Below are 24,591 nucleotides of genomic sequence, written 5' to 3' on the forward strand. Positions count from 1 at the left end.
GGTGCTATTAGCGCTCCACTGGCACGGGTGCCATTCATCGAATTTGATTCAATTTTGATTTCACTTGCCTCAACAGGTCTTTGCAAGCAGAGTTTAGTGTCCAATGAAGGAAAGGTACGCATAAGTGGGCTGGTTACACCCCTGGTATAGGCCACGGGTTATGGTCTCACTTGGCTTGCCAGGTTTTCTCATGCACTGCATATTTCCAAAGGTCTCGGTCAAAAGTCATCACCTCGGTGAGGCCTAATGATCGAAGGTCATGCTTCACCACCTCATCTCAGGTCTTCCTGGGTCTACCTCTTCCACAGGTTCCTTCAACTGCTAGGGTGTGACACTTTTTCACACAGCTATCTTCATCAATTTTCGCCACATGACCATACCAGCGCAGTCGTCTCTCTTGCACACCACAACTGATGCTTCTTAGGTCCAACTTTACTCTCAAGGTACTTACACTCTGTTGAGTATGCGCACTGACATTACACATCCAGTGGAGCATACTGGCTTCATTCCTTGCGAGCTTATGCATGTCCTCAGCAGTCACAGCCCATGTTTCACTGCCATGTAGCATGGCTGTTTGTACATATGCATCATACAATCTACCTTTTACTCAGAGCGAGAGGCCGTTTGTCACCAGCAGAGCTAAGTGCTCTCTGAACTTTGCCCAGGCTATTCTTATTCTAGCAGCTACACTTTCAGCACACCCTCCCCCGCTACTGACTTGGTTACCTAGGTAACGGAAGCTATCAACTACTTCTAGTTTTTCTCCCTGGAATGTGGTGGAAGTTGTTCTCTGCACATTTTCAGTGTTTATAGCTCCTGAGCATCTGCCACATACAAAAACTATCTTCCCAGTTAGCCTTCCTTTGATATTGCTGCACCTCTTATGTGTCCATAGCTTACACTGGGTACATCTTATAGAGTTTCTACCTACGCTTTTTCTACAGATCGAGCTGGGTCATCTACCTGAAGGGATTTGTGGTTTGTCTGCCTTCCTACCTATTAGGACTTTGGCTTTAGCTAGGTTGACTCTAAGGCCCTTCGATTCTAATCCTTGCTTCCACACCTGAAACTTCTCCTCTAGTTCTGATAGTGACTCAGCAATTAGAGCAAGGTCGTCAGCATAGAGGAGCTCCCAGGGGCATCCTGTCTTGAATTCCTCTGTTATTGCCTGGAGGACTATGATAAATAGGGAGGCTGAAGCCTGAACCTTGGTGGACCCCTACCTCCACCCGGAATTCTTCACTGTACTCATTGCCAACCCTCACCGCACTGACAGTGTCCCTGTACATGGCTTTCACAGCTCTCACTAACCATTCTTCTATCCCTAGTGATAATAAAAAGACTCAAAGTAGGTCTGCAAGAAAATAAATTTACTCAACACTTTGCAACTGAATCAGTGGAGGCAAAGATGCTTCTCATTTACTTGACAATTTATGCACCACATTGCAGAAATCACAATGAAAGTATATCTGAAAGGGTAGTCTTACACTGTTGTACCGTTGAATTAGAAATAATGCTCATCTGTTATGTTCGGGTGACCCTATAGCTTCCAATAGTACAACTGTATTCATCTTTGCTTAGGAAAAATGACTAAATTGTGGATGTGAAGTCACCATATTATGTTGCTGTAGGCGCGAACTATGCAAGAAGTTAAAAATATTTTTTGACAAAAACACAACCTGGACCCTAAGAATGTGGATTTCTATAAACTTATAAAAAGGTTTCACACAGATACACAACTTCAGCTTTATATATTAAGATATAGTTTTAGAGAAAAGAACTCATCGATGAAAATCCATGGTCACATATAGAAAAATTAATAAGTAAAAGCACAATAAATATATGAAATACTTATTATATTAAGATACAAAAATACTATTAAAAATATCAAAATTATAAACGTTCCATAATTAACTTTAAGTTTATTATTATATAAACTAACAGAAATATTATATGCAAAAACTAATTGTAACGATTTTTTCGTTTAAAATACAATTTAAACGAAGTTTGAGGTTAAATTAGTAAAGATGGAAGTAATCTATATCTATATATATAGAAATGAGAATGTGTGTCTGTCTGTGTGAATCCCTAAAACTCGAGAACTACGCAACCAATTTCATTCAAATTTTACAGATGCCTTACTTAGGGTTCCAGTTGTGTTTTAGTCAAAAAAAATTTTAACTTCTTGCAGAGTTCGAGCCCACAGCAATATAATATCTCCTCCACTATTTAAGTTTTACGTGTCAAAAGTGAAACAAAAACACTCATGTCAAATACTTTCACTTTAAAAATGAAACTATTCCACTAACTGAAACAATCACATTTCGATACTGTAATGACAGATACTTTCAGAGAAAGAGAGAGAAAGAGAGAGAGAGAGAGAGATGTATATGTTTACATATAGATGTATATGTACACGTATATGCATAGATATATATATATATATATATAGATATAGATCTATATGCATACATGTATATGTATACACATGTGTAGATGTGTATATATATATATATATATAGATAGATGTACATGTAATATGTACACATATATACATATATATATACATGCATACAGATATCTATACATATATACACCCATCACACACAAACACATGCACACAAACACACACATTAGTCATTTGTTTTCTTATCCAAAACTACGTCAAAAGTACTGAACGGATCTTTATGAAATTTGGAAATTATATTCTATGTATAACGGCCATAACTCCCATGAAAATTCATATATTTTTGATGTTGATGAAATTTTAACCCGAACATAACAGATGAGCATTATTTGTAATTCAACGGTACAACAGTGTAAGACTACCCTTTCAGATATACTTTCATTGTGATTTCTGCAAATGTGGTGCATAAATTGTCAAGTAAATGAGTCACATCTTTGCCTCCACTGATTCACTTGCAAAGTGTTGAGTAAAATTATTTCGTTGCAGACCTCCTTGGGTCTTTTTATTATCACTACGACACACATAGTCCCCAGTTGGTAACATTGATTTCAAGGCCCTCCTAGATGAGAAACTGGCATTCCACTTAATGTCTATGTTCCATGCTGGCATGGATTGGAGAGTTATTAATGTAGAAATATGGTATCGTAGCTACTAACAGTTGAGGGTTGCGTAGTCTAGACAGCGTTTTTAGATTTCATTATTTTCTTTAACCCGGGCAAAGCCGGGTATTTCTGCTAGTATATATATAAAAATGAGAATATTTGTCTGTCTGTGTGTGTGTGTGTGTGTGTGTGTGTGAATCCCTAAAACTCCAGAACTACACAACCAATTTCATTCAAATTTTACACATGCCTTTCTTAGGGTCCAGGTCGTGTTTTTGTCAGAAAATTTTTTTTAACTTCTTGCATAGTTCGCGCCTACAGCAACATAATATGGTGACTTCACATCCACAATTTAGTCATTTTTCCTAAGCAAAGACGAATACAGTTGTAGTATTGAAACCTATAGGGTCACCCAAACATAACAGATGAGCATTATTTGTAATTCAACGGTACAACAGTGTAAGACTATCCTTTCAGATATACTTACATTGTGATTTCTGGAATGTGGTACATAAATTGTCAAGTAAGTGAGACGCATCTTTGCCTCCACTGATTCACTTGTAAAGTGTTGAGTAAATTTATTTTCTTGCAGACCTACTTTGAGTCTTTTTATTATCACTGAGTCACACATAGTCTCCAGTTGGTAACATTGATTTCAAGGCCTTCCCAGATGAGTGACTGGTTGTTCTAAGACATTTATTGATTGTAAATATTTTCTGCCCAGTTACCTATCGGTATAGTGGTCATTTGCAAACTCCAGTGGTGACACTTTAATTTCCCTTTACTCCAAACGTCACACGTTGTCATTTTAATAGGGTCATGCCCTTCCCATTGCTATACATCCGTAATGCATCTTACAACTGTGCCTGTCACCTGTATGGTGAGGAATCCTACATTGGGGAGTAGTAACGACTACGCTAGGGTAGCCGACTGATTATCATGATCATTCGTCTTTTGCTTTCCTGTAGCTTTACTCTCTTTTACAAACCCAGTGAACATACATATATCTCCTATTTCCAAGAAATTCAAACAATACATATTAGACCCAAGTTAAAAACATTCCCAACAATTCAACTTCTCTGGTTGACATTAACACCCCACCCCCAATAGGCCTTAACTCCCACATTTTTCAGCTCCAAGAGCTCCATTTTTCAAGAGCAAAATCCTTTTTACAGGGTCCAGAAGACTGAAATTTTGGAATCATCATCATCATCATCATCGTTTAACGTCCGCTTTCCATGCTAGCATGGGTATATGCGCATAAACATCAATAGTATGGGATACATGTCTCATGATTAGAATTTTTTTAGGGTGTGTAAAGAGGGAAAGAACCCTCATGTGCAATTTTGATGAAATTCGAATCATATGTATTCCATTTCCTTACAGAAAATATAAGAGAAAAGTCTCGTGAAAATATTGCGTAAAGAAAAAGAATAGGGCACTGTCATGGTATTAGCTGTCAGAATTGAAAGTAGAACTGACAAGGAACGTTACTGCTGGTTTGAGTTGATTCTTTGGCTACTGACTAGCCGGAGCTATCTATCTCTCTGTCTGTCTGTCTATCTCACTATCTCTCTCTATCTATCTATCTATCTATCTATCTATCTATCTATCTATCTATCACTTGTTCACCTCTGTTTGTGTCCGTAGAATTTATCAAATTAGAAAACGCAAATTTAATATAAAAATATATTTTCTGAAATTGCAAATTATTTAAAATATAAAAATATAATTTTCAACAGAGAGAATTTATCAAAATAGAAAACAAATGAAGTTTGAAGTTTAAAAATAATAGGATCGACCACTCACGACTAGCTAGCGCGGACGCGCGACTGCGCGTTCGGGACCACTCTGCTTTAGTAGTACCCTTATACTCTGTGTGTTTTCAAACACATGGATATAGGTGTCAAATTTGTTCCAATAACTTTCGAGTGATAGATAGATAGATAGAGATAGAGAGAGAGACAGACAGACAGATAGCTCGCTCCGGCCAGTCATGGTATTAGCTGTCCGTAGCCAAAGAATCAACTCAAACCAGCAGTAACGTTCCTTGTCAGATTTTTCTACTTTCACTTCTGACAGCTAATACCATGGGTGGGCTTACCAGGAGTCTAAGACTCCAGACAGTATTGCTCTCAGAATCATTGGCACACACAAGCTCTTTCATCATGACAAGGGACGACCATCAGAAGAGCAACAAGGGACAACCATATATATATGTACAAACATATACACACATACATACACAAACATACACATATATCTACACCTCCATATACACATACATAAATATATATACATGCACACACATATGTACATATAGATATATATATTACACATTGGTGAGCTGAAAAATTAAAGTTGTTGTTGAGAAAAAAATTAGCTGACATGGAGGACTGGAAGCCATCTGAATATTGGAAAAGAGTTACCTGTATCATGATGATTCGTGCCAGGTATCAAAATGTTGACATTGTGACTGCTGCTCAATGATCTGTGAACACTGTAACAGCTATAAGACATGACATGGACAAGTCCCATGTATTGGGTCATCCCATGAATAATGCAGATTTTCATACTTCTTTTATTTTTCAAAATTAGGATAAACAAAGTTCTTTTTTTAATCTAAAATATACTGTCCTTCATTTTCTACAATGCTCTTCCATCTATCTGGTAGACTTGCAAAGCCCCTCTTCCTTGTCGTGATGAAAAATACTCCTCCACTACTGTTCATATTTTTTCCGTCCAAATGATTTTGAAGACTGCGGAATAAATGATAATCATATGGGGTAATGTCCAGCAAATATGGTGAGTGGGGCATCGTTTCCCCATTCAAACTGCTCCAGCCTTTGAAATGTCATCCTCACTGTATGTGGCCAAGTATTATCCTGATGGAAGAACACCTTCTGTCTTGAAACAAAAGATGGTTGATTTTCTTCTAGTGCTGACTTAAGCCACTCAAGCTGCTCACAATAGATCTTCTCTGTCATTGTTTGGTTTGGGTTTAAAGGTTCAAAGTGGACTAAACCATTCATATCCCACCAAAGAGATAATGTGGGGGAAGACCTTCTTTAGCCTGGGGCACTGGTGTTTCTCCTTTCCCTACCCACTGTCTTTGGCACTTGACATTTTTATACAGAACCCATTTCTTATCACCAGTCACTATTCAGTCCAAAAAAGGTTCATTCATGAGATGTGACATCAAAGAAGAGCACACATTCACTCTCTGTACATGATTAGACTCAGAAAGTTTGTGAGGAACCCATTGACTCAATTTTCTGACTTTTTCAATGGCACACAGGTGTCGAAAGGTTGAATAACCAAATCCTAGCTAGTTCCTCAACAGTTATGATGGTATTTTGTTCCACCAGGGTTTGCAGAATGTCCTCGTCGAGCTTTATAGATCTTCCAGGGTGAGACTTGTCTTCTAGGCTGTAGTTTCTGGCTCGGAATTTCAGGAATCACCACTGACATTGGCTTACGCTTATTGTCAGATCCCCATATACTGCATTAATATTCCTCACACTTTCTGTTGCATTGCTGCCTTTATTGAACTCATAAAGCAAAATATTCTGAATATGCTCCTTTGTTACTTCTATTATAGCTTTGAAAAATAATTGTTAAAATCAAACTGCACTCTTCAAAATTTGCACTAAGAATAAGTACGAGGTAAAATTACTACCTGCTTTTATAACAAGTTGATGGGATGACCCAGTGTTATGAAAACCAAGTTCCCCTAAACTGTAATGATCTTTGGGTGTGTCTCCAGTGATGGTGACTTCATGCTGCCTCACATTTTTGAATAAAGCAGTAGGTTCAATTCACATGGTTATGTGAAGCTACTGGAGATTGTGGTCAAACCCTGGCTGGAGAGAATTGCTGCTTGAAGTTCACATGTGTGGCAGCAGGATTCAGTTCCTTGCCATACCTCTGGAAAGAGTCAGAAGGGATTGTCAGAGAATTTCTACAACTCCACCATTCCCAATTTTTGGCCTCCTAATTCCTTGATTGTAATCCCATGGATTACTATGTGTGGTGTAAAGAAGACTGTAGATATTTGAGAAAGAAGGTAGATAGTGTGCTACCAAGATAGATAAGTATCCATAACTTCTAACTTTTTGCCCTTGATATATATCAATGGTGGGATATATTGTTTGCCTAGTACTGGCTGTAGCATAACCAATCTTCTTAAAGACTAATTATAATTCCAAATTCACCACACATGTATAGAAAGCAATCCATCAGGAGCTGCCGGTCTTCCGCAATGTGGGTTACAGATTGCAATCATGAGCATAAAGGAGATCATGAATGAGAACCATGAGAGATTTTGTTACTACAGTAAAACTACAAACGTTGAAAAGCTTTCCTATTGTATGGTAACAGATGTAGATATATACCAGCATCACTATGCACAAAGGTTTGCAAGGTAATAGCAAAGAAGATGGTGAACAATGCTGGAGCCAGATCACCTTGTATAGTATTGGATTCAACTGATATAGGTTCTAGTAGTTCACCACTGACACAAACCCATGCTTCCATATTGTTATAAAGGAATCAAAGGAACCCTGTGAACTTTTCCAGACATTCTAGCTTGAGAATGACACCCCAAAGAGTTGGTCTATATACAGTGTCAAAGTCTTGGTAAGATGATGAAACCCTGGTACAGATCAAGTTGTTGTTCTCTGCACTTCTCTTGAATATATAGGGCTGTAAAGAGCATGTCAGTTGTACTTTGATTAGGCTGAAATCCACATTATGCCTCAGTAAGTATGCCTGGAGCAACATGGTCCAGCAATCAACTGAGAAGTATCTTTGCAAAAGTTTTGCTAACAACTGACAACAGGGAGATCCCACTGTAGATATATATGACTTTGGGTCCTTTCTTATACAAAGAGTGGCATCTTTCCACTCATATGGGGTTTTGCCTCTAATCCACACTGTATGAAATATGGTGGATAAAAACCCCAGTATCTCATCACCACCTTTCTGAACCAATTCAGCAGCAATGCCATCATTCTCAGGGGCTTTGCAGGTATTCATCAGTTTTACAGCTACCATTATTTCATCACTAGTGGGTGGATCATCATGCTGATAGAATTTAGGCACTTGTGCAAACCCTTCAATTACAGAAGGATTTACTACAGCTTCATGGTTCAAGCCATCGCTAAAATGCTGTCACCACTGGACCTAGATTTCATTTTGCTTGTGCACCAACATATTAGCAGCTTTTGCTCATAGAGGTGCAAAGTCAGAGGATGGATGAGTGGGGCATAGATTACACACAGCTGATGGTACAGAGATTTTGAATCACTTATGTCAGCAGATATCTGAATTTTGTGGGCTTTTATTTCCCTACCATGCATCCTTTACTACCCACAACTCTCACTGGACCTTAGCTTTACACTCTTTCAAATCTTTCTCTAGCTTATCTCATTCACTTCCCAACATGGAACATGAAAGCAACTTTCAAGAGCCACTTTCTTTTCATCCAACAAATTTTTGACAAGTCCTTTGCTTTCTTTAAAGCCAGTCCTCACACACACGAACGTACACATGTACACATGCATGCACGTACACAAACACACACGCGCACACACACACATTAATTTTACTCTAACAGATACCATCACTGCCTGTCAGCCAGTCTGCATTACAAGCTAAGACAGCTGTTACTTCTATAATAGCTACCAGGCAAACCTTAGTCAGTGTTGCATAATCAGGAATACATACTGATGGGATATACCCTTAATAAAATAGTTAAAAAAAAAAACTTTCGCTTTAAAATATTCTCTTGAAGAAAAAGACAATATTAAGAGCTTTCAATTTAAGAGGAACATTTACAACACTTTAATGAACCTTCATTCTGACAAATTAATGCTTGTTTATATGCCATGTTAACCACTGTAAAGCAGTATATAGAAGTTAATCAAGAAGTAAACAAAACAGAATTGATGGAAAATGTGTCATTGTGAGTTTTGAATACAGAGAGAAAGATTGCTGATTTACAAAAGATTCTTGGCCATGTGACAATAATTATTTCATCCAAAAAAGCAACTCATTGTATGGCTCACCATCAAAAAGTGAAGAAGACTATAGAAATAATATTCAGCAAAAGTGAAAAGAGAACCATTGATTACAAACTGATCACTCAGTGAGAAACTCCAACATCAGAGGAGAGTAACTGAAAGTAAACTAATGAGAAGATTTAACCAAAACCTGGCAGCAGTGTATAGAATCATGAAGGGACAAGCAATAAATGTCATAGAAGCTCCTTCATGAGAAGATATTCCTTCTGAGTAAAAATCAACAATGAAGAGAAGGAATTTAATTGGAATGCTTTGTGGATGGAAGAAATCTAAAGAAGTTAGTGTGCCTGCGTTACACCCAAGATATACAGCATTGGTAGTGGCATCCTTGAAATGGTAATACAAAAAGGTTATGATAGAGAGAGATTTCATTATTGGATACTGGTACATTACTAATTGTAATGGCAAAGAACAACTGACCAGTTACATGCCAGAATTTAATGTCTAATATATACATAGCCTATTAAAACCTATTCCTTCAAGCCCATTGGGAAAATGATATTATCACAGTAGAACAAGTTGCTGGTAAGAAGGGAGTTTGGGGATATACCAAGCAATTATTGATCAACAAACCTGAAATGTCTGAGGTACAGCAGCATTGGAGGAACCTTGTTTCAATGTGGTTGCACTATAAGAAATCATTTGGTTCTGTCCCACATTTGTGCATGATAAAAGCCCTTTAACTTGCTAAAGTTCCAGAAAACCTAATCAAAACCATAGCTGACCTGATTTCATTTTGCGCTAACATTTTGAAGTTAAATACTAGGAGTGATTGTGTTATCACTGATAAATTACAGCATTGCAGAGGATACTGTCTCTCTCTGGTGTTGTTAATACTTTCAGGAAACTCCTTGTTATTTATGTTGAGGAAATCTAAAGGATATCTCATAGGCTCACAGAGAGACAGAAGTACCAAGATTACACATTGCTTCTTTGTAAATAACTTGAAGGGATATGCACAATATAAAAGTGAGCCTTGACTTGGTTACAATACTCTCAAAACCTATAGGGTTAGAGTTTGTTTAGGATAAATGTTCCTACATGGTTGTGAAATGTGGAAAAACTGTAAACCAGATTAGCAGTACCTCTGTTTATGACACTGTTGCTCCTACATATGATGAGGAATGTTACAGCTACCTAAGGATTGATGAAAAATTTTTCTTATGATGGTACCTGTTATAATAAATGCATCACAGTGTAACAGTGTAGATGCATCACAGTGTAACAGCTAGATAAGAAAAAATTAACCTCAGAACTCCCTGCATGCTTTAAAACAGTGGCCTACAATGTGCTTGCAGTATCAGAATTCATATCAACTTTTGAACTACTTGATTGGATACTTGATGAGGCCTGAGCCACTGATGTAAAACCCACAAGATACTGACCTGCACAATTATGTAAATGTTTCATCAAAAATTGGGGGGGAAAGTGAACATCTATGGAGAACTAACATGAAACCTACAGCTCTTACATTCAAGTTATAAATTTTCATTTGTACCTATTACACTGCGTAACAAAATTTTTTTTTTTGTCTTTGGTCTGTAAGTGTTATTTCCTACTTGCTTTCTAGAAAGGGGTGACTACTATTCCCGTCAAACTTTGCTTTTGCGACCTGCACATCAATGCTTTGAAGCTGACCTATTTTCCATTACAGATTCAGCACTGAGTTGCTAAGTAAAAATATCATTAAAGCAAATATTCTGTTCAATACTGCAGATTTACTTGCCAGTTGCTTGACCTTAGCCACTTGAGCATGCCCCTGACAATATGTGCATCTCTGATCATGAACAGGAGTAGTGGGGGAGCATTGTAGCTATGTGTTGAGTGAGATTTTTTGAGGTTTAAATAAATGTAACAAAAGCAAAGTTTGAAGGAAATAGCCATCTTTCATACTTTCTAGGGGTAAGCAAATAGGAAATAACAGTTGCTACCCCAAGGACGATCATAGGTGCACTGGGCTACATAACAAACAGATATGCATAGAAAACTAGAGATGCTTAGGATCGCCATAAAAGAAAAGAACAAACTGGTTTGCCTTCTCCACATAGAGATGATTAGAGACACAGTAAAAATTGTAAAACATTTCAGGGATTTTCCAGTTGAAATTCCTGGGTAAACATATGCACACAATCACATGTACATATGGAGTACATATGCACATTTGCACATAAACAGTAATGAAACACATACACTTATGTTCTAATGTGTCAGACACACAACACACATATGCATACGTTAATGAATTCAGGTAACCATAAACTCCAAAAGCCTATTTTGGCCTAAAAAAAAGAGTCTTGCTACTTTATTAATGACTGACTTCAATTTTGCATAGGAAAACAAATTTTAAATAGATTCCAAAGAAAAACATGCATACATACAACTGTATATGCATACATGCACAAAGTGCATTCATACATACATACATACATACATACATACATTCAATCATTCAATCATTCATTCATTCATTCATTCATTCATTCATTCATTCTATCTATGTTTCTGTTTCTTTCAGCACAAAAATTCAGTCATTTCTTTTACTAAAATTCCTAAAAGTTACATGTTAGGTATACAACAAGAGACACTAATGTAATCTATATTTCTTTGTGGGCAATCTAAAGGTATATACTCAAAATATTTACACTGTTCAGAAACAGCTGGATTTCATCACAAAATTTACTGCTGATACAGGGATGAAATTTGGCCAAAAGAAATATTCATATTTAGCAGATGGATACAAAAACTGTTTCTGAAACCCCAAATTCTCAATAGCTTCTCTCTATATCTACTCTTTTCCACATAAATGATATAAATACCTACGTATAACTGCAAATATATTTTAATAAGGAGCTGTAAAGAAAAGTACAGTGACTAGAGGATATTGTATGAGTCTAAAAAAATATAGCAATCTGGACTCCTTCATAAAATAATACACTATACTGACCTGCACAATTATGTAAATGTTTCATCAAAAATTGGGGGAAAAGTGAACATCTATGTAGAACTAACAGGAAACCTACAGCTCTTACAGTGCATTTTCAGCACTGGTACTAATACCATTATTTTGGGTTACATGACTGATCCATGGAAGAAATTTGTTCCAAAGACATTGAAATCTGCAAGATTCTGACATCAACTTGATGCTTCCACGAGAAGAATAAAATTCACTGATGCTATCTCAGAAGGAAAATGGTTGAAAAAAGCTTCAGATGAGTGCAAGCAGACTTTGAGTGTTATATAATATCATCCACACAGAATCTTCTAAACAACAGAACAACAGCATTAACAATGCATGAGAAGATATGTCAAGACAAGTGAAATTGTAGTCATAGCTAGTGCCAATAACATGTAAAAGGCACCTGTGCTGGTGACACATAAAAGGCACCTATGCTGATGAAACATAAAAGGCACCCAATACACTCTTGGAGTGGTTGACATTAGGAAGGGCATCCAGCCATAAAAACCATGCCAAACCAAACTGGAGCCCGGTACAGCTCTCTGGCTTACCAGTTCCAGTCAAACCATCTAACTCACGCCAGCATGGAAAATGTACACTGAATGAATGATGATGACGATGACGACAACAACGACGATGGCAATGACGACAACAACGACAACGACGATGACGATGAACCAAGTTTTCAAAAGTGAAGAGAACAATATCCTACACACACACACACACACACACACACACACACACTCACACTCATACATGCAAGTGTGTGCAAGGGAAGTTTGTGGAATAGCTAGTATATTCAGGTGCCACAAGGAGTAGAATATCTAACATGTTGGGCTTTGTTCTTAAACAGAGAGTGCAACTGTGTGAAAGAGCTGTTTACTTATCAAAGAGACATGTGGATAGCAACTAAAAATTGATATATACAGTCATCATTTTATGTCTGCTTTCCATGCGGCCATAGGTTGGACAATTCAACAGGATCCAGTATGTTGTAGGGCCATGTCTCATTCTCATGTATCAGTTTTCATATGATTTCAATGAATTTCCTTCCTAAGGCCAACCACCTTACAAACTATACTGCATGTATTTTTCATGGCACCAGCACTAGTGAGGTCAGTTTATAACCTTACACGATTAAAGAACCCCCATGACTGAGAGATAAAGCAATAGAGACAGTACTGACTTTGGGTGAGATGTTTAGAAGTTACGATATGAAGGAAGGAAAAAGTTTATTATTGTGACAGGGTGTTAGTGGAGAAACTAACAAACACAGAATTATTGAAAGGATTAATTCAAAGGTAAAAGAAAAAGTAATGTCAATGGCTAATGTGAGAGAGTCAGAGGATGTTGCAAAAATCAGTGAGTTAGGTGTGCAGGATAATCAGAGCAACACCATCTTACATATGGATGGATGGAGGTAATTGGCATGATACTAGAAAGAGAGAGATGCTGATGAGGAGCCAAAATGTAGCCGCAAGGTAACATGTCCAAGATGGTGAACAGAAGAGAGCTATGTTGACAGGAGGATCAGAAAGAGTAAGTAAAGGTCGAAAGAGAGAGAGAGAGAGAGAGAGAGAGAGAGAGAGATAGAGTGTGTGTGTGTGTGTGTGTTTTTGTAAGGGGAGTAAACAATAGATAGAAATGAGTTGGATGTGACCAGAGATATATATAGTGGGTGAATGAGTATGGAGAAGTGATCAATGATAAAAATGAGGGATGGATATCAGGAGGATATAGCTCAGAGGTGAGGCTGTGATGACTGGCAATATGATATTTAATAATGGCTTCTGCTTTATGTTAATAAGAAAGAAGACCAGGTTGTTTTAGCTTTCAAGAACTTCTGATGGATATTTGTAAATAATCGAAGAAGAAAAATATCCACAAATGACTTTCAAAATCATTGTGCAGCCCATAGTCCTGGTTATTCTGTCAGGTACCACCTTTTCATAAAATTTAGTATGAGGAAGAATGATATAGAGTTTTTGCAAACTGGTCAGACTAGATGATGGAGATATATTACATGAGTTGAATTATTAGAATGGAAGGAGGTTCAGATGAAAGGATCTTCCACAGTATTACTGGTTTTTATTGAAAAATTGTAATGAAAAACAAAATCATCTGTAGCAGAGACCCAAAATGACTTACAGACAGCACTTTACTGATTCAGTCTTCACTACATTACTAATGTTTGTGAATAATATTTCATAATAATAATAATAATAATAATAATAAAGTATTTAATAAAATATTATTGTTATCAATAAGTTTACTAGTATTTCCCTTAAAATGAAAATTAAGATTAAAATACAAGTGTTTACTCACCAATTAAGATATACTCGATGCTGTCCATTTTAACCACTTATTATTTATTGTGCCTTTGCAAACTTGTCTATATTGAAACTGCTGTCAAAACCTGATATATTTTAATACACACACACACACACACACACACACAGATTGACATACATATACACAGATACATTATCCTATTTAGTAATTTTCATATTAACCAATGAATCCATTTTGTTTCTTTTGTGTGTATTTTTATAACAATTAGTCACATTGGTACCATTAGATTTGGGTTGTTGTTTTTTTTTTGTTTTTTTTTTGTTTTTTTTTGTTGTTGTTTTTGTTTTTTTTTGCTTTTCAATATCATTATCATCACAATTACTCTCAACAGAAGAGCACTCACAGCAAACCAGCTTTTACAAACTACTAATGGATGTTTAAAATTATTTAATAAGCTTCCTTTACTACAATGTTCTGACCATCTCCCTTGTAGATCACCCAATGCATCTCTCCTCCTCCACCTTCTCTTCCCCTTTCTTTTCCTCCCCCACCTCCTCTTTTGTCATCAGTTTTAACTATTATTACACTTATTTTTTCCCAAAGTTATTCAAACTAGATACATTTTCTGCAATAGCTTCTTCACATGAATGGAAAAAATACAAAAATATTGGTATTAGAATTTTGACATAAGCAAATCTAAAAGCCAAGTTTTTAAGGATTAACAGTGCTAAAATAATGATGGATGTTAATACTGGCTTAAATTGATCTGTAATCTATGACCTACTAAACTTGACAACCTTCAAAATATCTGACAATTAAAAAAAAATTAATTAAAAGGAAAAGAGTAGCTCTTTGGGCCTATGTAGGCTCTACATTACATACTGATGTGACTGATTCAGCTGATGTTCACTTTCTCTAGGTAAATTTTGGAAGAAAAATTAAAGTGGAAAGGGATTCCAAATAACTCTGGCTCTGTGGAAGAATGAGTGGAAAAATTGTTGAAAGCAGGATGAGAACAGAGATGAGAAACAGTTGGGAAATTTAGAGGAGAGAGAAATGGGTGGACAACAGTGAAGAAGGTAGAGACTTGTTAGTTCAAGGGAGCAGCAGAAATAGTAAGAGGTAGAAGAATCAGAGAGGGATAAGGGTAACGGTATACTGTAGATTGTTTTTGGATGAATCTCTGTCAATGAGCAAAATTTGAGCCAGTATTCAACTGAATACCATCTGGAAAGTTGCTGTTTGTTTTTGTTTTTGTATTTCACTACTATTGGTACAATGGAAGTAGGTTTGATGAGATGTTAGAATGTAGATGAATGTTTATGTACTGTGTGCAAGTAGTGAGATAGAAAGGTACTTTACTAGCTATGGACATAAGTTTAATTTCAGTTTGGTAGATTACACATTAGATATAGAAGCTTAGAGTTACACATTTAGTAGAGAAGTTGGTATGGGGAGTAATTGAAGCATACAAGGATAAGTTATAGAATAATTAATCAAAAATTGATGATAGATAAACATAGCAGCTTTTGTGATTTTTTACTATGTTCTACAAATAAGATTTACCATACTGGTAAAAGGACAGATGTTTGTGAAATTACTGGAAAATACTAAAATGAGTAGAGTTTGAGAATAGTAACTGTGCTCTTGATTGAAGAACAATTTATTTCTATTCTCTTATGTGTGAATGAGCATTATCCATCCTCACCCTGGAGCAGAGGCTCATCCTGTTGTGCATGAATGAGTCACTGTCATTCTGTTATATATCAATGATTCATCATAACTGCTTTATATGTGAATGAACTATCTCCATTCTGATATGTGAGAAGGACTCATCTCCATTCTATTTTATTTGAAGGACTCATCTCCATTCTCAAATATGCACATGAGCAATTTCCTTTTTGATATGTGTGACTGACACATTTCCATTTGGTTGTATATGAACATCACCATTCTGTTAAATGTGAATGACCCATGTCCATTCTCTTTTGTGTGAATGATTGACCTCCATATTCTTAAGTTTAAACGACACTCTATCTTTTTTTTTAATGTTAATGCAGCATCTCTTTCATTCTGTGTGTGAATGCACCATCTCCATACATTTTGTGCAAATGAACCAGCTGTAGTTGAATGACTAACCTCCACTTTCTTATGTATGAAAGTACTCTGACAATTCTGTTATGTGTGGATGAAACATTTTCATTCTGTTATGAGTGAATAAGCCACTGTCATTCTGTTATGTGTGAATGATCCATCTCTGTTATGTGTGAATTACTTACACCAAACGTGTCCATTGTGTTATATGTGAATGAGCAAATCCGTTATTGTATATGTGAATAAGTTACCTCAATTCTGTTATGTGTGAATAAGTTATTCCCATTTTGTTATGTGTGAATGTGAATATCTCTGTTCTGTTGTGTAAAAAAAAAAAAAAAAAAAAATTGACCTCTTATAAGAACAAGGTTGTGCTGTGTATGACTTAACCTTTGTAATTTGATAACTCAGTTTCAAGTCTTGCTACATGTGAATGAGTCATCCCCATTCTGTTATATTTGAATGAGCTATCTCCATTGTTCATGTGTGAATGATTCATTTCCATTCCATTATGTGAGAACGAGCCATCTCCATTTATGTTATGTGTCCATGATTCATTCCCATTTTGCCATGTGTGAATGAATTATCTCAATTCTCTTATGTGTAAATGATCCAAATGTATGTGAATGAACCATCTTCATTCAGATGTACATGAACGAGCTATCTTAATTTTCTTTTGTGTGAATGGGCCATCTCCATTTTCTGTGAATGGGCCATCTCCATTCTGAGCAATTTAAATTTTGTTATGTATGAGTGATCCATCTCCATTCTGTTATGAGTGAAGGAGTCATCTCCAGTCTACATCTGGTCTCTTATATGTGGAAAAATCTTATCCATTCTGTTATGTGTGAATGGTTCATTTCCATTCTGATACATGCGAAAGACATATTTCTATTCTGTTACATGAGAATGTGCTATTTCCATTCTCTAATGAACAATATATTTTCCATTTTCTATAAATGAGCTCTATTCATTCTGGTTTGTGTGTATGAGCCATATCCATTCAACTATTTGCTATTAAGTCATCTTCAATCTATTATGTGTAATGGTAAATGATGTATTTATATTCTGTTATCTGTGAATAACTCATTTCTATTTGATTTCTGTGAATAATTTGTCTCCATTATATCATATTTAAAAAAGCCATCTCCAAGCAGTTATGTGTGAATGAACCAACATCATTCAATTATGAGCCATCTGCTTTTAGCATGTGTGTATGAATGATTTTCATTCTGAATGAGCTATCTACATTGTGGGAATGAGTAATTTTCATTCTGTTATTTGTGAATAAGCCCACTTAATTATATTGCATGTGAATGAGCCATTTCTAATGATTATTTAATGATAACTATTTTATTCTATAACTCAGATATAGCCACTATTTCCAGATACAGAGGTGGTGAATTTTCCTATGGATCTAACCAAGAACATAGTTTGCTGTTGCAGCAAGATCAATCTAAACAATCCTTTGTACTACATATTGAACAAGATATATAAAATAATAAGCCAATTTCTACCAGGGAACAGCTACTACTTCCCAAAATGGTGAATTTGCAGGTGTTGCTGGACAACACCTGGCTTTTAAAGCCATTTTGGATCCAACTGTGTTTCTGAGTTGGACAGTCTAATTCTAGCTCAAGTTTTTTGTTAGAAGTTGAACAATCCAATGCTTTGTGGATTCTGTAATAGCAAGAACAGCTGACATTGAAGGTTCAAAAAGTGATGGTGCTGTGAATGTTTGTTATAAGCTAGTTGTCTGTTGTAACTATAATAACAATTCTCAATAGATGCTACAATTTGGAAAGGATTCATAGGCCACATACTGAAAACTGAGTATGTTTTTTTCAATCTGTTGTAAGTTTACCATGAGACACTTGATAATTGAGTAAATCAGGAAACTACATGGTCTGTTCTGCTTCAATATTCATATCAGCATCTTAATAACACTATCTTCTTACTCAAATCAGACAAAAGCAAAAAACAAAAGAAAATTAAATTTAAAAATTGTCCTTTCTTCAGTGTTTAAGGGCAAATTATTTTCCTTTTGTTTTTCTGTCTCTGCCCCCCCCCCCATCCCTACCGTTCTTCTCATCCATTTTTTATCCTTCTTTTATTACTTTCTCCAGACATCGTACTTGTCATATAATCTCAAGACTTTTTCCCCAGTGTTATAACTTAACTACTTTTTGTATATCTTTTCATTATTTATAGTTTTTCATCAGTGTCTTTTCTTAAATACCACATTGCTTTTACTTTCCCTTTCATCTGACACTCACACCTGCCACATCACCATCTCCTCCACATCTTCCTCTCTCAAAAAAATTACACTTACACACCATCCTCCCACATCCCTCTATCCTATGCCTTTACACTCCCATACTTGCACCCCTGCACACACCAACATACACCCCCCTAAAAAAACACATACACCCACACACACACACCTCCCCCTATTCTGGTTTCTCTTCTCTTCCTAATCCTTCTCCATAGAACTGCATTCCCACCTGGCTCCTAAATCATTTTTTTTTCCAATCTTTTTATTTATCCTTCCATCATTTCTCATTCTTTTATCTTTTTCTGATAAAGAACTAACATCTGAAATGTTAAGACTCTTTCTCTTCTTTTTTAAGCATTAGACTAATACAGTATTTGTTAAAACTTGTCTCTTTTGTGTTGTCTTCTTTTATGCTCATTGTCTTACATACAGGGTGTGGTGAGAAAACCTAAATTCACCATTCTTAATCAATATTTCAACAGTAAATACATGGTGTACACCAGTCCAAACCATGATGGTAACTAAAACAAAGCTATAAAAAGAATTAGCTACACTTTGACACCATTACAACCTAACTTCACTAGCACCACACCAATGGCCATATGAAGGATATCCTTCTTTGGTTTTAAAGCTGAGCATTTAATTGCTTGATCAATTGAACTACCTATTTATTGAATTAAGATGTATATGGCTGAGTATTCCACAGACATGTGAAGGCTTAAATGATGTCACACCAAATCAGTGTAACACAATATGTGACAAAGCTGGGCCTGTTACTGCTACAGTCTATCCAACAGGCTTCTTCATATTTTCCATCCAACAGGCTTCCACATAGTCTCTATCTACTCAGTTTTACTTACGAGGCATGATTAAACAGAGACAAGGTTCCATACAATGAGATTATGCTTGCAAAGCAAGCTTCTTAGCTTCTAAATTATATCTGCATCCAAGAAAATATACAAAATATAGCAGCAGCATCAATAGCTCATTAACACTGAAATGTAGAAAATAGCAGCTATTACACTCCATGTATGTCCATTCTGGCTGAGGTCATTAGGCATTCAAGGACAGACTGAACAATGAAGGAAATGCTATGTTGCATTTTACAATAACAAAGCAAGCATATTAAAGTGTGTATTACACTCAGAAGGTAATTGTAATTTACAGTCGGAAGGTGTTGAAGAATTAACTGAAATTCAGTTGAAGGGGATTTGCAGCACAGCACTCTTGATGGGAAAAGCATAGTCTTATTCAAGGAATTAGCCACTCAGATGGTGAACTTTTTATAAGCTATTTGTATTTTTGCTAAACATTAAAATATTATTTTCCAATTGAATAGAAGAAAGTTTGACTTTTCTGTAAACAGCCCAGTGTGATTTAAAGGTGTTTCTAGTATTGCTACCCAACCACTCTACAGTGGATTCCAAGTTTAATGATAATCTCTTCTTTAATTAGTGCAAGACTAAAACTGTACAGGAGATGGTAAATGAAACAAGCCAGCTATTTCACTGGCATTTATTTTATTTACCCCACAACAAAAAGTAAAATGGGGTCTAACAGAGACAAACTCACAACTCAAAGAATCAAAACCAAATACTGTAAAGAGTTCTACATTTTTACCACACCACCACCTGTCCCAGTCACATGGTTCCAGGTTCAGTTCCACTGTGTGGGACGTTTGGCAAGTGTCTTCTACTATAGCCTCGAGCCAACCAAAGTCTTGTGAGTGGATATTGTACATAGAAGCCTGTTGTATGTGTGCATGTGTATGTGTGTGCATGTGTGTGTGTGTGTGTGTGTGTGTGTGTGTGTGTGCACGTGAGTGTGCATATGAGTATGTGTGTACATGTGTGTATCATCATCATCATCATCATCGTTTAACGTCCGCTTTCCATGCTAGCATGGGTTGGACGATTTGACTGAGGACTGGTGCAACCGGATGGCTACACCAAGCTCCAATCTAATTTGGCAGAGTTTCTACAGCTGGATGCCCTTCCTAACGCCAACCACTCAGAGAGTGTAGTAGGTGCTTTTACGTGTCAGCCGCACGAAAACGGCCACGTTCGAAATGGTGTCTTTTATGTGCCACCCGCACAAGAGCCAGTCCAGGGGCACTGGCAACGATCTCGCTCGAAAACCCTACAAGGCCAGTCAGGCGGTACTGGCAATGGTCACACTCAGGATGGTACATCTTATGTGCCACCTGCACAAGAGCCAGTCCAGGGGCACTGGCAACGATCTCACTTGGCTTGCCGGGTCTTCTCACGCACAGCACATTTCCAAAGGTCTCGGTCAGTAGTCATCGCCTCGGTGAGGCCCAATGTTCGAAGGTCTTGCCTCACCACCTCAGCCCAGGTCTTCCTGGGCCTACCTCTTCCACGGGTTCCGTCAACTGTTAGGGAGTGGCACTTTTTCACGCAGCTATCCTCATTCATTCTCACCACATGTCCAAACCAGCGCAATCATCTCTCTTGCACACCACTACTGACGCTTCTTATGTTCAGCTTTTCTCTCAAGATACTTACACTCTGATGGGTATGCACATTTACATTACACATCCAGCGGAGCATACTGGCTTCATTCCTTGCGAGCTTATGCATGTCCTCAGCAGTCACAGCCCATGTTTCACTGCCATGTAGCATGGCTGTTCGTACACATGCGTCATACAGTCTGCCTTTTACCCTGAGTGAGAGTCCCTTTGTCGCCAGCAGGGGTAAGAGCTCTCTAAACTTGGCCCAGGCTATTCTTATTCTAGCAGTTACACTTTCAGCGCACCCACCCCCACTACTAACTTGGTCACCGAGATAGCGGAAGCTATCAACTACCTCTAGTTTTTCTCCCTGGAATGTGGAAAAAGTTGTTTTCTGCACATTTACAGTGTTTATAGCTCCTGAACATCTACTACATACAAAAACTAACTTCCTAGTTAACTTTCCTTTGATATTGCTGCACCTCTTATGTGTCCATAGCTTGCACCGGGTACATCTTATAGAGTTACTACCTACTCCTTTACTGCATACTGAGCAGGGCCATCTACCTGAAGGGGTTTGTGTTTTATCTACCTTCCTACTTATTAGGATTTTGGTTTTTGCTAGGTTGACTCTAAGGCCCTTCGATTCTAGTCCTTGCTTCCACACCTTAAACTTCTCCTCTAGTTCTGATAGTGACTGCGCAATTAGTGCAAGGTCATCAGCATAGAGGAGCTCCCAGGGGCAACCTGTCTTGAATTCCTCTGTGATCGCCTGGAGGACTATGATAAATAGGAGGGGGCTGAGGACGGAACCTTGGTGGACCCCTACCTCTACCCGGAATTCATTACTGTACTCATTTCCAACCTTTACCTTACTGACAGCATCTCTGTACATGGCTTGCACAGCTCTCTAGTGACCGAGACCTTTGGAAATATGCTGTGCTTGAGAAGACCCGGCAAGCCAAGTGAGACCATAACCCGTGGCCTATGCCAGTACTGCCTGACTGGCCCTTGTGCTGGTGGCACATAAAAGCACCCACTACACTCTCTGAGTGGCTGGCGTTAGGAAGGGCATCCAGCTATAGAAACTCTGCCATATCAGATTGGAGCCTGGTGCAGCCATCTGGCTCACCAGTCCCCAGTCAAACCGTCCAACCCATGCCAGCATGGAAAGCAGACGTTAAACGACGACGATGATGATGATGATGGTGTTTTTAATCATTACAGAGATGTACTTGCATAGCAAATGACCTGATCTGAGATCGTGTGCTGGAACGAAACAATTGCAGCGTAGAAGGTGTTTATATGCTATTTAAGAAACACACAAAACCGTTAGATTCACTTCAACATTTTAATTTAATTTGCCAAAATATTTTCCGCGCTTTCAGACCGCAACTTGTTCACTGACAAAATTCCGAGCTGCATCCGTCTTGTGTATCTATATATATATATATATATATATATATATATATTTGTGTGTGTATGTATCTTTGTGTCTGTGTTTGTCTCCCACCACCACTTGACAACTGGTGCTGGTGTGTTTACATCCCCATAACTTAGTAGTTCAGCAAAAGAGACTGATAGAATAAGTATCAGGCTTTAAAAAAAGTACTGGGAATCAATTCATTTGACTAAAAATTCTTCAAGGCAGTCTTGAATGACTGAAACAAGTAAAAAGTAAAAGATAAAAGATAACCATCAAGTTAATAGGAATGGTAAGGCTCCTTTATGGAAACAATTCTGATCTTTTGATTAACTCCAAAAGACCATAATTTATCTTGCAATCAGAGCGTTTTGTAAAATAAAGTTGCTGTTTTGGTAATTCTTGAGCCAGTAATAATAATTGAGCATAAACTACTTTGAACAATGTCAATTTGGGATGGTTAAGTCTACACTAGCCAGTTCAAATGCTAGGCCTTCAATTTTGGACAACTTCCCATAGAAATCTTTCATGTATTATACATCTCTAGTTTCTTTTCAGAACAAGAAAAATCTTCAACCTTGAATAGCTGCTAACTCTACATAAAGTGTACCTTTCATTAATTCTTAACACACCTTGAACAGTTCTCACTGCAACAATCTTGCATACTGTACCCCACCCTTAAAAATGAAACATTGTATCTGGTTAGTTTGTTTTCAGTCATCAACATTCAACAGCTGTGGACTCCCTTCATTCAGTTGTAATCCCCACAGACCCCCCCCCCCTCTCTCTCTCTCTTTTCTTTTCTTTTCCACCTTAAGAAGTTGTGAAAAAGAAAGAAGGAAGGAAAGAAATGACATTTTCTAGTTGCTCACTGTATATTACCTCTAAACTTAAACCTACACATCCTCTTTGCCACTCCTATTGTGTCTTTTCCAGAATTGTATTCCTTCTCTGTGAGAGCATGTGGCTTAATGGTGAGGGCATTCAGCTTATGATCATAACATCATAAGTTCAATTCCTGGATCAGGTAGTATGTTCTGTCCAGAGGCTAGTTCAGTCTCACTTTCTCCAGCTGTCATATTTTGGATGTTCCACTTAGTCAAAGGGTGGGAGAGTCCAGAGAGTGTTTATGTCTGCTTGTAACTACATAGACATCTAAAACAATTAGTGAAAGCATAGTGCTTGTTCCCAAGCTGTGGTGGTTGACTATACTAACTTCTTGTATGTTTTGCATCTAACCTTTAAGCTACAACACTTCAGCTATGCTAACCTCCCCCATAATATCTCTATATTTTAATCTAGAACAGTTTTTAGAAGGCCAGGTACATTAGTTCCCTTCTTACTGACTAAAGTACTGACTAAAGTGACATTTGTTTATGAAATTCATTGAAGACTGACAATATGATTAGGAGTTAAGTTAGAAATATTAACAAATACAAGAATACTATATTGAAGGACCTCCTTCGCATGGGATTGCACCTAGAAAGTTCCTCTCTGAGGCACAAGTCCAGGCAAGGTTGTTTATGGAAATCTTGGAAATAGTGATATCGCAACTCATTTCTACAGCAGAGTGAACTGGAGCAACATGAAATAAAGTATCTTGCTCAAGAACACAACACACTGACCAGTCCAGGAACTGAATGCACTACCTCATGATTGTGAGCCCACTGTGCTAACCACTGAACCATGTGCCTTCACAAGAATAGTATATATTTACTTATGGAAAGGAGGAATGATTACTTAATTATTCTTGGAAATGGTTTTATATAATTTACCAGTTTTAATTAGGTTGTATCAAATACAGTTCCTGGTTAGTCACTTAAATTTTGAACTATTAATAGTGACCAGGATATTAAATGGGGATAAAATCTTTCTTGATAACTGTACATTTGTAGTTAATTTAGATTGAAGATAATTACAACTAATTCC

The 24,591-nt window shown here is 37.2% G+C and overlaps 1 protein-coding gene across 1 annotated transcript in view; it reads right to left on the bottom strand.

The window, feature by feature from the left end:
• Positions 1-14,601, bottom strand: part of LOC106872991 (uncharacterized) — a 97,904-nt gene extending 83,303 nt beyond the window's left edge. Inside the window, exon 1 of the mRNA XM_052971695.2 lies at positions 14,434-14,601. Coding sequence (XP_052827655.1) covers positions 14,434-14,461 — 28 coding nt within the window. The 5' untranslated portion in view covers positions 14,462-14,601. The remainder of the gene's footprint in view (positions 1-14,433) is intronic.
• Positions 14,602-24,591: the final 9,990 nt, after the last annotated feature.

Source organism: Octopus bimaculoides, chromosome 11 (assembly GCF_046866305.1).
Source record: "Octopus bimaculoides isolate indiv1 chromosome 11, ASM4686630v1, whole genome shotgun sequence".
In the NCBI taxonomy this organism is placed as follows: domain Eukaryota; kingdom Metazoa; phylum Mollusca; class Cephalopoda; order Octopoda; family Octopodidae; genus Octopus; species Octopus bimaculoides.